At 38.8% G+C, this 15,052-nt stretch overlaps 1 protein-coding gene across 1 annotated transcript in view; it reads right to left on the bottom strand.

Annotated features, from left to right (window-relative positions):
* LOC106537465 (cytosolic phospholipase A2 epsilon-like) overlaps positions 1-15,052 on the bottom strand; it is a 45,776-nt gene that overhangs the window by 16,808 nt on the left and 13,916 nt on the right. The window contains exons 7-14 of the mRNA XM_087704426.1: positions 14,135-14,286; positions 11,549-11,638; positions 9,508-9,545; positions 9,056-9,191; positions 8,157-8,293; positions 6,584-6,806; positions 4,680-4,794; positions 3,953-4,090 (exon numbers count right to left, since the gene is read on the bottom strand). Of these exons, the coding sequence (XP_087560552.1) occupies positions 3,953-4,090; positions 4,680-4,794; positions 6,584-6,806; positions 8,157-8,293; positions 9,056-9,191; positions 9,508-9,545; positions 11,549-11,638; positions 14,135-14,286 (1,029 nt within the window). The remainder of the gene's footprint in view (positions 1-3,952; positions 4,091-4,679; positions 4,795-6,583; positions 6,807-8,156; positions 8,294-9,055; positions 9,192-9,507; positions 9,546-11,548; positions 11,639-14,134; positions 14,287-15,052) is intronic.

Genomic DNA, 15,052 nt, shown 5'->3' with positions numbered 1-15,052 from the left:
CCTTGGTCACAGCTGTCAGGTGTTCTTCTAAACTAAGCCATGTATCCAGGAGGACTCTCAGATTGCGGGCCCTCTCTGAGGGGGCTAAAATTTCTCCCCCTATCATCAAAGATGGAACAAGATGCACAAATCGGGATGATGGAAACCACAGCCACTCAGTCTTGGAGGGATTGAGCTTGAGCCCTTTTCCTCCCCATCCAGATCCGCACAGCCTCCAGGCATCAGGACATCACATCGAGGGCATTGTTTGGATGGTTTGGGGTAGAGATGAAAAGTTGGGTATCATCAGCATATTGATGATACCGTACCCCCAAACCACAGATGATCGCACCCAGTGGGGTTTCATATATATGTTGAACGGGAGGGGTGAGATAACCGACCCCTGGGGCACTCCACAAGTGATGCGCCTCGGGGTCGATCCCTGCCCTCCAGTCAACACAAACAGTGACCGATCCAACAGGTAGGAGGAGAACTACCGTAAAACGGTGCTCTCCCACTCCCAACCCCTCGAGTCATCGCAGTAGGATACTATGGTCAATGGTATCGAAAGCCGCCAAGAGTTCTAATAGGACCAGGACAGAGGAGCAGCCCCTGTCCCGGGCCCACCAGAGATCATTGACCAACACGACCAATGCAGTCTCCGTGCTGTATCCGGGCCTGAAACCTGAATTAAATGGATCCAGGTAGACAGCTTCATCCAGGGACTGGGGAAGCTGACGTGCTACCGGACTCTCGACAACCTTCGCTACAAAACGAAGGTTGGAGACCGGACGATAGTTGGCTAAAGAAGCTGGGTCCAGGGAAGGCTTCTTAAGAAGGGGCCTCACCACTGCCTCCTTCAAGGTGGTGGGAAAGAACCCCTCTCTCAACGAAGCATTGGTAATCGCCTGGAGCCAGCCTCGTGTCACCTCCCGGGAAGCCGAGACTAACCAAGAGGGACACAGGTCCAGCACACAAGTGGCAGCACTGAGTCTCCCCATAATCCTGTCCATGCCCTCGGGGGTCACAGGGTAAAACTCATTCCCGTCGACTCGCCTGAATCTACCCAGTCAGAGTCCAAGCCTGTCCAGATCTGAACAATTTTATCCTGCAGATACTGAACAAATTCTTCAGCCCTATCCTATCTCTGGACTGAACGTACTCAACAACATGTATGGTAATTAAAGTATTGATCACACTAAACATTGTTGAACTGCCCAGAGCAAAATAATCCATATTAATAATCAGAGCAACAGAAGAAATATGTTCCTCTGCAGGAATCTTCAATATTGTTGGTTCTTGAAGTCAATTTTTAAATGTTCAGCAAAATCAAAAAATTTAAGGAGAAAGTTTTAAAAAACCCAGAAGAGCTTTGAACTAGAGAAGTTTTAGACGCTTTCACAGAAGGGCCCTGGACTCTTTCATAGCTCAGTGTGTGTGTGTCTTTAAAGAAGAACAATTGCTTCATAGAAATAGAAATGATGTGGACTTGTTGTTTCTTTTACTATGTACAAGTCCATATACAGGCATTAGGGAAAAACAGTAGTTTCCAAACTTTTCCAAGCCCTGCTTCTTTCCCAGGGCTATTCACTAGCAGCCACCTGCTCAACAGCCACCTGCTCATCATTAAGTAGCTCTGGCTCTGTTGTTTGGTACCTAGGCTTTAAAAAAAGATACACTATTTTTAAGGAAGAGATTTGTTAATGGCAGAGGAACAACATCCCACACACACTGCCAGTCCTTTCCCTATCTGATCAGAAGAATTTAATTACAGCTAATGTAAAATATTAATACTCATGAATAGGGGGAATATATACTTTGATAAAGGCTATAAAAGGGAAATAATTGGGAGAGTTTTAAGCAGTACATTTTTATAACGTTTAGGTTTATACCACTATAATAATGTTCTTTTGGTTATTTTCATGCTGAATAAAATGGTCTCTAACTGAAAGTATGATGGAATAAACTTTTCCACAATGCAGCCTTTAGCTGCTTGCCTCCCTGGCATAACAGAGTAACAGAATTGGAGGGATCTTGGAGGTCTTCTGGTCCAACTGCCTGCTCAAGCAGGAGACCCTATGCAGGGGTGTCAAACTGGTGGCTTGTATGCCAGATGCATCACATGTAGGCCATGCCGACCCCACCTCTGCAATAATAAAAATTGTCACAATTCATCATGTGTCATCACATGACACCATCAACTTTGACACCCATGCCCTATACCATTTCAGGCAAATCTCCAGTGTTGGAGGACCCACAACTTCTGGATGCAATCCATTCCATTGGTTATTTGTTTTGTTAGGAAATTTCTCCTTGGTTCTAGTTTGGTTCTCTCTTTTCATCCATTGCTTCTTGTTCTTCCTTCAGGTGCTTTGGAGAATAGCTTGACCCCCCCCCTCTTCTTTGTGGCAGCTCTTTAGATATTGCAACACTATCATGTCTCTCCTAGGTTCCCCCCCCCATTCAACTATTTCATACATAAGCTGCTACAAATGGAAAAAAAATGATGGGCTAAGGAAAAGCAGTGAATAATATGAGGTGCTCCTTCCCTAGTAATAATCAGTGGCTCATGCTTGAAGTGGTCATGGCCTATGTGGGTTCACCGACAAATGCACGCTCAACAAATGCACGTTGATGAAACAGCGCCGACAAAACCGCGCCTGCCATCAACAAACAACATAATGGGACGCGAAAACGTTATAACCCTAACCCTAACCCTTTATAACGTAGTTTTTGCGTCCCACTATGTTGTTTGTTGATGGCGGGCGCGGTTTCATCAGCGCGGTTTTGTAGTCGTGCATTTGTCGGGCGCGCATTTGACAGGTCACGCCTATGTGAATCAGCCCTGTAACTAATTTAGATTCTTGCCTAGATTCTAGTATGATCTGTTGTGGTTCACAATCACAGGCGACAGTACCAACTTGTCGAATTTATGGAATAACATTGGAAAGAACTGAAAATGTTTTGGAACAGCGTTCCTTAACCTTCTCTTGCTTGTAGCCCCTTTCAGTGGTGGGATTCAGCCAGTTCGCACCTATTCAGGAGAACCGGTTGTTAACTTTCTAAGCAGTTCAGAGAACCAGTTGTTGGAAGAAATCTTACTTCATTTTTTTCACTTTACAGGGCTAATCCTGTAAGGAAGGCAGGGAGGAAACATGTTGTTTCTAGCCTAATCTTTGTTGCCCTGCTTACAGAAACTGCCTCTCCGGTTAACCCTTTTTACATTATAACAGTGAAGGTGAAGCACCCATCGATTGAGTGACATTGAGTTGGCCATGCCCACCCAGTCACATGACCACCAAGCCCCACCTACCCAGCTGGTCATTAGGGCAGAGAACCAGTTGATAAATTATTTGAATCCCATCACTGCCCCCTTTGGACCTTGTTTTCCTTCTGTGTTCCACCTGTCCAGTCCCATCACTGGATATGGACTAACTAGTATGTTTTCTGGCATCAACAAGACAGTGTTTATAGTAATTGTAAGCCACCAAGAGTCATTGACTGAAATGGGCAGCTATCAAAATTGAGTGAATCAATTGAATGAATGATTGAGCGAGTGATTAAGCAAGCAAGCAAAATAGATTTTTGCTTTTCTGTGCCTCCTCAAAATGTGTCCATCCCTGTTCCATGTTTTTCTCCTATGGTTCCTTTGAAATATCCTATTTTCCCTTGAGGAGAATATACCACCCCCTCCGTTGCTTTAGATTACAATCTAAAACAATCAGCCTTGTTGTTTTTTGCTTTCAACCTTGTTTTTGGAACCTTTCAGACAAGGGAAACCAGGAATTTCTGAAAAGAAATGGCATTGTTTCGTGGAACGTGTATGAGTGGTTTAGCAGCACTAATAATTTTCAGTATTTAATTAGTCACAATTTTATTTTAGAAAGTTGTAAACTGCCTTGGGAAAACTATTTTTCAGAAGGTTGTATATTTTTTTTTTTAAAAAAGAATCAGGTAAAGATCTTGAATGCACCTTTCATGAAGCAGATTTGAGATTCTGGGAGCTTTTTCATCATTCGACCCATAAAGAATTTGCTTCCAAATTCTTCAGCACGAATGTAGGCACCGTATTTTAATAATCCAACCTCAAAAGGAGTAAATTCCATCCACTCTGCAACAAAATTATATCAGTTACAGGTTCAAATGAAACACTGGTTTTGAAAGATATGATATTGCAATGGTTAAATGTAACTAAATTAGACTTTTAAATTTATTAGTTGTATTTTTGCCACATTCTCACCAAGCTAAGTATACAAAATATACAGGGAGAAATGAAATATTGAATAGCACTGAAAAGACCAAGCAATAATTAAGTGCCAAGTATCATTTTTATGGCTGACTTTTTTAAATCTTCACACTGTTTTTTGTTCCCCTCTAATCCACCAGTTCATCAGTAATAGAAAATCTCAAGAGAACGAAGGCTATCCTGTCTATTAGTTTACATGAGAGTCTGTGGTATTTATGTTGGCTCTTGAATTAATGTTCCCTGTTCTCCTGTTGGAATTTACATTTGCAGATGTAAATATCTCCAAAATCTTTTTGCTGTCTAGCATAAATGGAGTGCTCTGTCTTCTCATTTTCATCAAGAGGGTGAGGAATACCATCTTGGATTCTGTCTTACCTTTAAATCTTTGCCTTTCCTGGCAGATCAATAAGACCCCTTATTATTGTTGAGTCCCAATCAATGTGGGTAATGTTACCTTTAAATTCTTGAAGGCTATATTTGTCCCTGATGTTGAGGACCATATACAAGGGCAAAGGATTCTGACCATGATTCAGGGCATGCTTCTGCTCTGAAAGTGTGCTGCTACATCTCTGCAAAAATAAATCAACTGCAAATCACAAAAATGTCATAGATTTAATCCTATTAAAACTAGAAAGAATGGGAAGAATCCTAATTTAAATTTCATTGTACTCATATATTTGATTCATTTCTGGAACAAATTACCAGATTGTTTATCTATCCCTTTCACATTTCATATGGGTTCATTGAAGAGAACAGAACTGACCAAACATTTCTCTGAAAACCATTTTCCTTGACATTTTATTTATTGAGAACTCTACCCATCTGCTGGATGAATAGCATGGTATTAACCCTTTGAGCTAGTCCAGACAAAAATGAGATTTTCATCTAGGCCATGGTTGTCCCAAAGGTGCTTTTTACAAAAGGCAACATTTTCTTTTGAAAATGTTTTGCTTCTCATCCAAGCAACTCCTTCAGTTCCATACAAGAAACACAATTATGAGACTCTCTCTACTTTTATTGTAAGGCTATGTTGACATAATCTTATCAGATTGAAAGTTTTTCTCTTCTTCTTTCCTCTCTAGAAATCATGGGAGGGTCTTTTCTGAAATGCTTTTCACCCTCCTCCTTCTATTAGTTGAACTATCTTTTACATGAAGGTAGTCTAGTTTGTGGATCTTCCTGCTGCCTCCAAAAATCATTCACACATACTATTACACATGGTAGGCCCTGTTTGAACATATTCAAATTGCTGAAGGAAGCAATAAACTTGGGTCTTATACCTACCTTCCCCTCTTAGTCTAATAGTTGGGGCTAACAGTATTAAAAGAATTCATTTACAAATAACTAAAATCTACTTCTTAGAAGATAGATTTTGACAATATTTTAACTCCCCCTTTTGAATCTTAAGTACCCTATTGTTAAATAATTCTAGTAATATGTACTCTCCCAATTATAACATCAGAAAAGAGACTTGGAGGAAAAAATCTATAGTCCACATTCATTTAGTTCTAAGAAAGGCCTTAAAATTTCCTTCTCCTTCTCACTGGGATTATCTGCCATTTTATTTGCCAAATTGCGATTATTGTGTCCAACAGAATAGATATGCCCCAGTGACTTTCTCAAAATAATATCATGCAATGAGACCTGGGAAGTGTGTTTTTGCTATTAGTTCCATAATTATGCCAGTGTCCCAAATGTCCCAAAGGCAATTTTTTCAAAAGGCAAATGGACTTTCTTATTTTTCTTTGAAAAAGTATTTTTGGGACCCATACATATATATTCATGCCAAACAAAGATAAAAAATAAATCTACCAACAATGAATCAAACATTATATTTCTTTAAAATATTTATTCTCCTATGTTGTGCTATGTATTTAGGAACTCCCTACCTAAATCACCTTTGGGGCAACTATGAGCTGGACGACTGAGAATCTCCATAGATGTTTGATTTGGATATATTGAACACATAAATTATATAGAGGCCCATCATGTGTTCTACCACCCGATGTGACATCTTCACCTGTTCCATTGTTATGAACCTCATGATAAGCATAAGGAGTGTTCAATGTAAGTTCACTGAAGACACTTAGAATTTCCTCATAACCTTCGCATTGGATGTGAAGAGGTCAGAAGAAGAGGCAGCATAATGTGAATGTAAACTTTGGGGGCGGGGTGGATCAGCCCAGGTACTTCAACCCTATACCAGGTTTTTGTACTCTGCACATTCAAACTGAATGTCTAGATAAGGCTATCATGTTGCTTGCATTGCTTTGATCTTTCAGCATGTATATTCAGAACCTTTTAATAATTGAGAAATCAAAACCTTTTAATAATTGAGAAATCAGAAATATCTCTTACCCCATTTCCTAATGCTTGGTCAATAAAAAGTCCCCAGATATCAGTAATACAAGTTTTGTAGCCATCCTCTTTCCGCTGCTGCAGAATATCACGGTATTCTTTTAAGTGGTCTAATGTAAAGCAATCCAGCTTGCATTTGGACATGTTTTTGCGAGCTTCTGCAATTGGTCCCAAAAGATCCTTCTGTGACCAACTAGGATCTTCATACAGATTTGAAAGTGTCCTACAAAAAAGACACAGCTTGATAATGAGAGTTACAATTACCTAAATTATATTAAGAGTTATTAGCACAATTTAATATTATTTAATATTTAAACACTTAACCATCATGCTAATTTAAAAACTGTTAAAAAAGAAGAAGAATTGTGATGCAACTTTAGGATTTTTCCTGCCAAAATACCTTTAAATATTCAATAATAGTGAAAATAAGCAGAACCAACCACAATTAATTCAGCCTACCCCAAAAATGCAGACCCACGGTTTTGGCCAAGTCAGCCCAAAGAAATTTTAAAAAGTCATTTTCACATTTGTAAATTTTTTCCTGTTTTTGAATTATGGGAAATTATTGCTAATCTGCCAAAGATGATTTTTTAAACATACAACAAGACCATGAAGGCAGGAATGTGTGTTGGAATGTAGTAAGGAGGTGGATCCCTGGGAGGGATGGGTTATACGCCAGAGGGGTAAGTGGCAACTCTTATCTTATGTGTGAGAGAAAGAGGATGAAGATGACCTAATGAAGATGATCTAATAGTTCACAGAATATATGGTATATGCAGATTCTAAAGTGCTCAGTTTGGCAAGATATGAAAGAGTAAACAAGTCAGTTTGGAGGAATCATCATGTGTCATTCTTAGACTTGACCAAAGGCATTCCAATTTAAAACAAAACCAAGAAGAGAACTCTCCAACCTGGTTATGCAATTTATATATTTACTGCATATTTGGATATTTCATCCTGATTACCTGTCCTTTCTTCCAAAGCTTAAATCACACTTCCATCCAACCTGAACAGAAGCCTACCCAAGGCCAATTGGCAAGTTTAATGAATAAGAACTGCCCCATGTGTATGCTCCCACAATTCCAGTTTTTTTAAAAAATCAGAGCAGTTAATATCATTATTCTGTACACAGGAAGTGAACAGATTTTTGCTTTAATTTTATTGCATTTTTTAAAACTCCCAGGTCAGATACTTCACTTAAATACTATCATTGGATGGGAGTTAGGATACAGGCCTTTTCTGTGGCATTTGGTTAAAAGATGGGAAGATAAAGGAATGTTTTAAATAAATAAATAAATTGTAAATATATGAATTCTGCCCTTCAAAATAAATTGTAAATATATGAATTCTGCCCTTCAATCCCATTTCCTCATCAACTTAAAGTGACATTTCAAGGATTATGTTTATTTGCAAGAGTATAATATGAACAGCCAAGATGAATGTATTTATTTATTGATTTTATTTATTTATTACATTTATGGCCATCCATCTCACCATAAGGCAACTCTTCTTGTCAGAATCCATGATAGGTAGATGGGTTTAAAAAAAAATCCTTCGCTTATCTTCTTCTTACCAAGTAGAACCAGAAGATCCAGAAATGTACGTGAAGCAGTCTAAGAGATTCAGTTTCTGAAGACCAAGTAAATGGCCATGTAAAGCTGTAAATGCCCGAGCTCCACCTCCTGTGGCCATGATAGCCACCACAGGTACCTGTTCAACAAATAAAGCCCAAATGAAGTGGGGGAAAACCCTCATTTTATCAATGATTAAAAGGAGCAAATAACAATGGCCAAGTGACTTCACAAATCAAAATTGGAGAAAAATTCTCAGATTTTTTTTCTAAATAAACAATAATAACTCAAGTACTAGTAGTAGAGTTTGCTATCATTGTATATACTTGCCTTGTCAGTGTTAGTGGGAGTGGTCTTGGTGATTACTTGATTGGGCAGCTGTTTACTATTACCTAGTTTGTCTTAATTGGTAATTACTTGATTGTGGTGTTTGCTTATTGATTGTTGGTCTAATGTTCATTTTGCTGTTAATCTCTGCTTATCTGGGTGTTGATTGTTGATAGGTCTTTTTGTTTCCTTTTGGGCTTTTTGATTGTCTCTTTTGAATGGAATATAGTTTAGTTTATCATTATGTACCTTTTGATGGCTGATTTGTCTGTGAACCAGGCTGCCAGGAATTTTTGGGAGTTTTTGGACTTGGCTTAGTCTAGGATACTCACAGTTTCCTAATTGAAACTATGGTTAAGTCTGCCCATATGTTGTGAAAATGTTACCCAAGACAAAAATATTTCTCTGTCTAACCTAGATAAATTACCAATGTATTCATTTATCAATCTTCTCCATCCTATTTTTAAATCAGAACTCTTCCATCTATGTTTAGGTTTGTCAGAGGTCTAGATAATTAATGGAAAACGAAATCTTAATTTTCCATACTGAATTATAATGGTTATGCTTTACATACCTCATGATCTTGCAAATCATTGTCTATGCAAAGAACCCCTTTCAGGGCATCTGCTACAATTTTCTTCCTTTTCTGTATAAATACTTGTTCATCTGGACACAGTTCGTAGTCTAAACGCACATCAAGCTCTTTTTGCCTTGCCATGATGAAAGAAATAAAATATTACTTTTATGATTAATTTTGGAAAACATTATAATAATATCAACTATAAAAATATCCAGTAATATGTAAAAGAAACTGAAGCAAAATCATACTTCCATCCTAACCCAGCCATAAGACTGAAATACTTCAGATGATAGTGGAGAAAGCAGTGATTATTGCATCATGCACAAAAATCATTGCAAGATTGAAAAACCAGGTTAGGGACAGATCATTATGGAAAAAATCTAGTTATCTATAAATCCAGCTTGATGACCCATTGTCAATCAATAAATTAAAGTATTTTCTCTTACCACTCTTTTATCTTTACACATAAGTCAATTGATTTGTCCTAGAGATAAAAAAAATATTGTTAATAATTTGATAAAGTAAATTTTGTTTAATTGAAAGTTAATTATTATTTATTTGCAAGAGACTTTTTGAGATCGCTGCCTGACATTTTTATGGAAAAATCATCAATTTCTATATTCACCTACATTGCTCCCTCCTTTACACATGCACAATTATATTTTGAATTCCAGAAAAAGGACTAAATATTTATGTAACATTTTCTAACACAATGAACTTGAGTCAACCCATACACCAATCAACTCTAGCACAACCATCACAATCCTCTTAAAAGGATTATTCTTCTATACATCAAAGAAAAGCATCTCAGAAATCACTGTCCTACAAGCTGTTGGCATCACAATCGCCCACAAAGCAACAAAATCTCTTCAAAGCAATCTGACCAAACTTGAAAATTGAATAGGACACTCCCATAAATCAGGCAAATCAAGCAAAACTATACCTTCTCTAATTAAGATTTTTGTTTGACCAAATTCTGTGAGCTACTGAATTTAATCTAAAGCTCATAATAGACATAATGGAGGGCAGATAAGTTAAGCATGAAAGGCAAATTAACCATTAAAATATTAAACATATTGTGCAAGAGTGCCCATGATTCTCTGGTTCCTTAGAAGACTTGCATGAAGCAACACCAGAGGCAATCGCCTGGATAGCTGAAATGGACATCCAGTTATGTGGCTTCTGCTCTACCCCTATAAAAGTTTGTGAATTGTAATTGTATATGAAGTGTATATGTTTACTTCCCTGTGTCATGTTTTCAACATATGCTAAATAATAATAACAGGCATATCACAAAAACAAATTAATTTTTACATTTCAAAATCTTCTTCAAGTTTAAAGGACAAATGCAACAAGAAATAACCTTTTATTATTGGTTTCTTTTTCTACTTCTCCAATAAGCAAATGAAGATGATTTTTAAATGGAACCAATGACATGATTTCTGTGTGATCATCCCACATAATTTATTCATATTGGGTGACATTGCAGACATCATCCTACCTCAGGGGTATCAAATGGGCGGCCCATGGACAGGGCTGCCCACATCCACACCAGCTCCGCAAATGCGAAATACTTGGTGAAATGTCATGTGACAGCAATGTGATGCAGCGAGTTTGACACCTGTGTCGTACATGTTTGAAATGTTTGATACCTCACATTTTATGCAAGTACCAAAGCATATGTAGTCCTTGACTTATAACTATACTGGAGCCTGCCCATTATTGTTGTAAGTCTAACAGTCATAAAGTAGATCATCTATCTGACTGACCCAATTTTACAGCCTTTTCTTGCAGTACTCATTAAGAGAACTCATTACTATGGGTTGTTTTTGCCAAAACTGGAAGTACAGTACCCCAACAACTTTGTAAATTGCAGTTAAATGACTGTGGGATAATGCAAACGCTCCAAATTGTGTGCCTGTTGCCGACTGTCTGAAATGCAGTCATGTGACTGGGGGTGTGGTCCATTGTAACTTTGAATAGTTGATTAGTTGTAAGGGATTGGTTGTAAATACCTGTATAGCAATTTTATCTTGCCTGTTTGTAATATTTCATCTACATGTTTGCATAATAACATTTTCCTTATTTTACCTGAGGGATTGGAAGTCACAACTGAGCACATGCCTTCAGAGTCAAAAAATTCTTAGTATTTCTAAAAGATCTTTCTCTGAAGACCTTTTGGGAGTTCCCACATTGTCCAGTGTGTGTGTGAAGGGGGAAGATGTGCCCTCCTCAGATATCTTTGAACTATTTCAAACATCCCTTTCCATTGGCCAGAATGACTGGGGTGTTTGGAATACACAAAATGAAAAGTTCCATTGTTTAAAGATGAGATTATTCCTCTATATTTGTTACCTTAAAGGTTAATTTACATGTTTCATTCACAATAACATATTGAGCCGCCCTCTTTTTGCAATATAAAATTAAGTTTTTAATCTTTTAAAAATATTAAAGATTTTCTATATTGCACCATGAAGCAGTATTTACCTGGTCTATAGTGACTTCTTTTTCCATAGAGATTGAATCCAGAGGTAAAGTAAGACAAACCGTTTTATCTGTGTTTCTATCTGAAAAATGCTAAAAAATATAACAGATTAATACACAACAGCCTTAACTGTTGCAAATCTTGAACTCAGTGGAACTTTCTTCTAGGTAGATATCTACAGGATTGCACTGTTAATTTGTTGTATTAACCCACAGCAACCGCTATTAAAGCAAGAGCATCTTCAGTTTATTACAGATCATATTTCTATTGGCTGTAATGATGATTTTAAAAACCTGGATTTTTTTTAAAGCAAAAAGTATGCTATGTTAGTCAATGAAGACTGTCAATCATCCAGGCAAACATGCCTGAAGGTTGAATCATGGCAAGATGACTCATTGTTTTATTTGTTAATTTTTTTGCTAGTCTGAGACATTTTGCTGCTCATCCAAGCAGCTCAATCAGTTCGAGCAAGTTAGTTAGGCAGAGAGTTGTTAGGATGTACCAATTCTTGTCACATCAACTTCAGGGATTTTCTTTCCCAAAATGCATTCCAATGTTAATAAAGTCTCTCAATCATCCAGGCCAGGGTGTCTAAAAATCGAATCATGGCAACTGGGCTATTTTTTTTTTGGGGGGGGGGTTGCCAGTTATAAATTTAATTAATTAGCAACTTTTTATTGGCTCATGAAGCTCCATTGTTAGAGATAGTGGTTTAATAACTTTTGAGGTGGCTGTATCAAAACCATGTTCTATATGAATAATTAACAATAATTAACAAAAGAAACATTTTGGAAACATTCAAAATAAGAGCAGGTGATGCTCTTTCTTTGTTGACAGCTCCCACTTCCTCTTGTTCCAATGAACTAGAGTGCAGGCTAGATACTTAGCATTTTTCTTGAGCACAGAGTGGGGTGAATGGCCATTGCTAACTAAAAAGAGTTCAAGTGACTTTTACCTCTGCTATCATTCACCTGATCCCCATATTCTGGAACACTGAATTTCATTTGCCATTTCACCTCCCAAAGTCCTTGCCCTAATCTGTCTGCACATTTACATTGGAAGACACAGGTTAATGTACATATACAAACACAAACACCAACATGGAAAGTTTAACCTTCATATTAAATTGCCATATGTGGGCAAAGCTTATTGGGTACAACCAAATTAGTTAGAATTAATGAACAGTGTATGATTCACATCAGGGGTGGGTTTCAAATGGTTCGCGGCGGTCCCCGCGAACTGATTGGTCGGCGAACCCGGAGGTAAGTAACTTCCGGAAACAGTAAAGGGCCCACCCGCCCGCCCGCGTTCCTTACCCGGTTTTGACGAGTTCTGCACTTCCACGCATGCGCAGGACGCATACAGAGCCTGCGCGATCCTCCAGGAGCAGCTGGAGCATAGCACAGATGCTAGTACGCATGCGTGCGCTGCGCGTGTGCACGAGGACGCCGCCGGCTCTGTTCCAACCGAACCGGTTGGAACGGGGCGAGAAACCCACCCCTGATTCACATCCAACTAAAGTCGACTGAATAGGTTTAGCTGTATCAGCAAATTAAAGTATCACTCGAATAAGAATACCGTATTTTCACGACCATAAGCCGCACTAAAAATCCTAAATTTTGATCCAAAATCGGCAGTGCGGCTTATAACCCGGTGCGCTTTATATGTGGAAAAAGATCTCCCAGCTGCTTTGCTCCTCGCGACTGCAATAGATGTCCAGAAGCGGCCCCTGGGGCCAATGGGGACCGGACCCCCAGCTCGACAGCCCCTGTCGCCTCTGGACGTCCACCGCAGCTGTGAGGAGCCGAGGAGAGCGCGGAGAAGAGCGCGCGACGGCCCCCGGCGCTCCGGGAAGCGGGAGAGGCGCGCGGCCCGGCCTCCCCTCCCTGGACGCCGCAGCAGCAGCCCCAAACTCACCGATCCCAGTGCCTTTCGCATCGGGGCGCGCTGCAAGAGCATGCCCCGATGCGAAAAACACAGAGATCGGTGAGCCCGGGGCCGCCGCTGCGACGTCCAGGGAGGAGAAACCAAGCCACGCGCCCCTCCCAGCCGCCCTCGGCGCCCCCCGGAGCGCCAAGAACCCTCGTGCCGCTCCTCGCGATGTCCAGAAGCGTCGGGAAATGTGCGGCTTATAACCCGGTGCGCTTTATATGTGGAAAAAGTTTAAAAAATTAACGTTAATTGATACTGCGGCTTTTAATCCGGTGCGGCTTTTGGTCGTGAAAATACGGTAATTCATTTCCATAATATGATGGAAAGCTTAAGGAAGTTTATGTTGCAATACCGTTGTTGATCTTAGAAAATTCCATATTATTATTTTATTAGGTTTAATAAAAGAAGAAAATAGGTTTTCTGCTCACATCTTTTACATATAGAGAGAGTAAGTATCATGAGACAGATCACAAGTGTACCTATCAGTGTTATAATAGATGTTAACTAGATCCAATGATGGCTAGATATCCCTAGAAGTTGTTAGAGGTAGAGGTCCTGCCTCTATATTTATATTCTAAACAAATGTATGCTATAGAAAAAGTAATTGAAATAGGTTTGTTTTGATTTCTGAATTAAAATGTGTCTTAAAAACATACGGAATTTGTGCCACACAAATTCTTTACTAATTCAACTTTTAGGGCAGATTCTTTATACTTGACGCATTGAAATTCAAGAGGAATAGAAGAAGTCAATGGAAGTTTCTGAGATTCTTCATAGCATCCTTGCATAGTAAATAAAGCAATTTCATCTGTGGAGAAGGAAATATACAGTTACACAGGAAACTCCTTCATTGATGTCAGACTTAACTTGCATCCCATGAAAATATAAAAGAAACAGATAACTGCTAAAGTAAAAAAATTACACTTCTCTAAATTGCACTCCACCATTACATAAAATAGCTGCTCTAGTTAAAGGTCACGTTACCTAATGTTTTAGTAATATCTAGATGTGCCATAATTTATAGTAATCTCTTATACTTGTAGAGACAGCCTGCACTGCAGAGAACCAATATATCCAGTGTATTTGATCCAGAAGGGCAAGCGAAGTTGTTCTCTGTGCCCTAAGACAGGGAACAAAGAATATTATTTTCCCTTTTCACAAAACACCTTGCCTCCAGATCTCTAATTATTTCACTCCTGAATGATGTTTCGATGGGCATTCAAGGCAGAAGCCTTTCTGTAGGGAATCTGAGATTTAAATAATAGATGAATCTTCTTTTGTCAGGTTTTGCTTACAGTAGTTACATATACCACCTTGAGTCTATCTGGAGTGAATGATCTATTCGTATTGGAATTAACTAACCACATTTGTATTGTACACTTTTTTTACTCTGCGATCAACATCATTTATCTGATTCATGTGATTCATCTTTTACATCATTGGCCAATGACTTCCTTGTTTCCCCGAAAATAAGACAGGGTCTTATTTTCTTTTCACCCCCGAAATAAGCACTTGGCCTTATTTTCGGGCAGGTTTTATTATTTTTGAGCCATAGGAGGCGGCGAGCATGGTCA

The sequence above is a fragment of the Thamnophis sirtalis genome, unplaced genomic scaffold (genome assembly GCF_051295495.1).
Source record: "Thamnophis sirtalis isolate CommonGarterSnake01/CBP01778 unplaced genomic scaffold, rThaSir2_p1.2 scaffold_1, whole genome shotgun sequence".
Classification (NCBI taxonomy): domain Eukaryota; kingdom Metazoa; phylum Chordata; class Lepidosauria; order Squamata; family Natricidae; genus Thamnophis; species Thamnophis sirtalis.
This window is presented reverse-complemented; position numbering and strand designations above follow the sequence as displayed.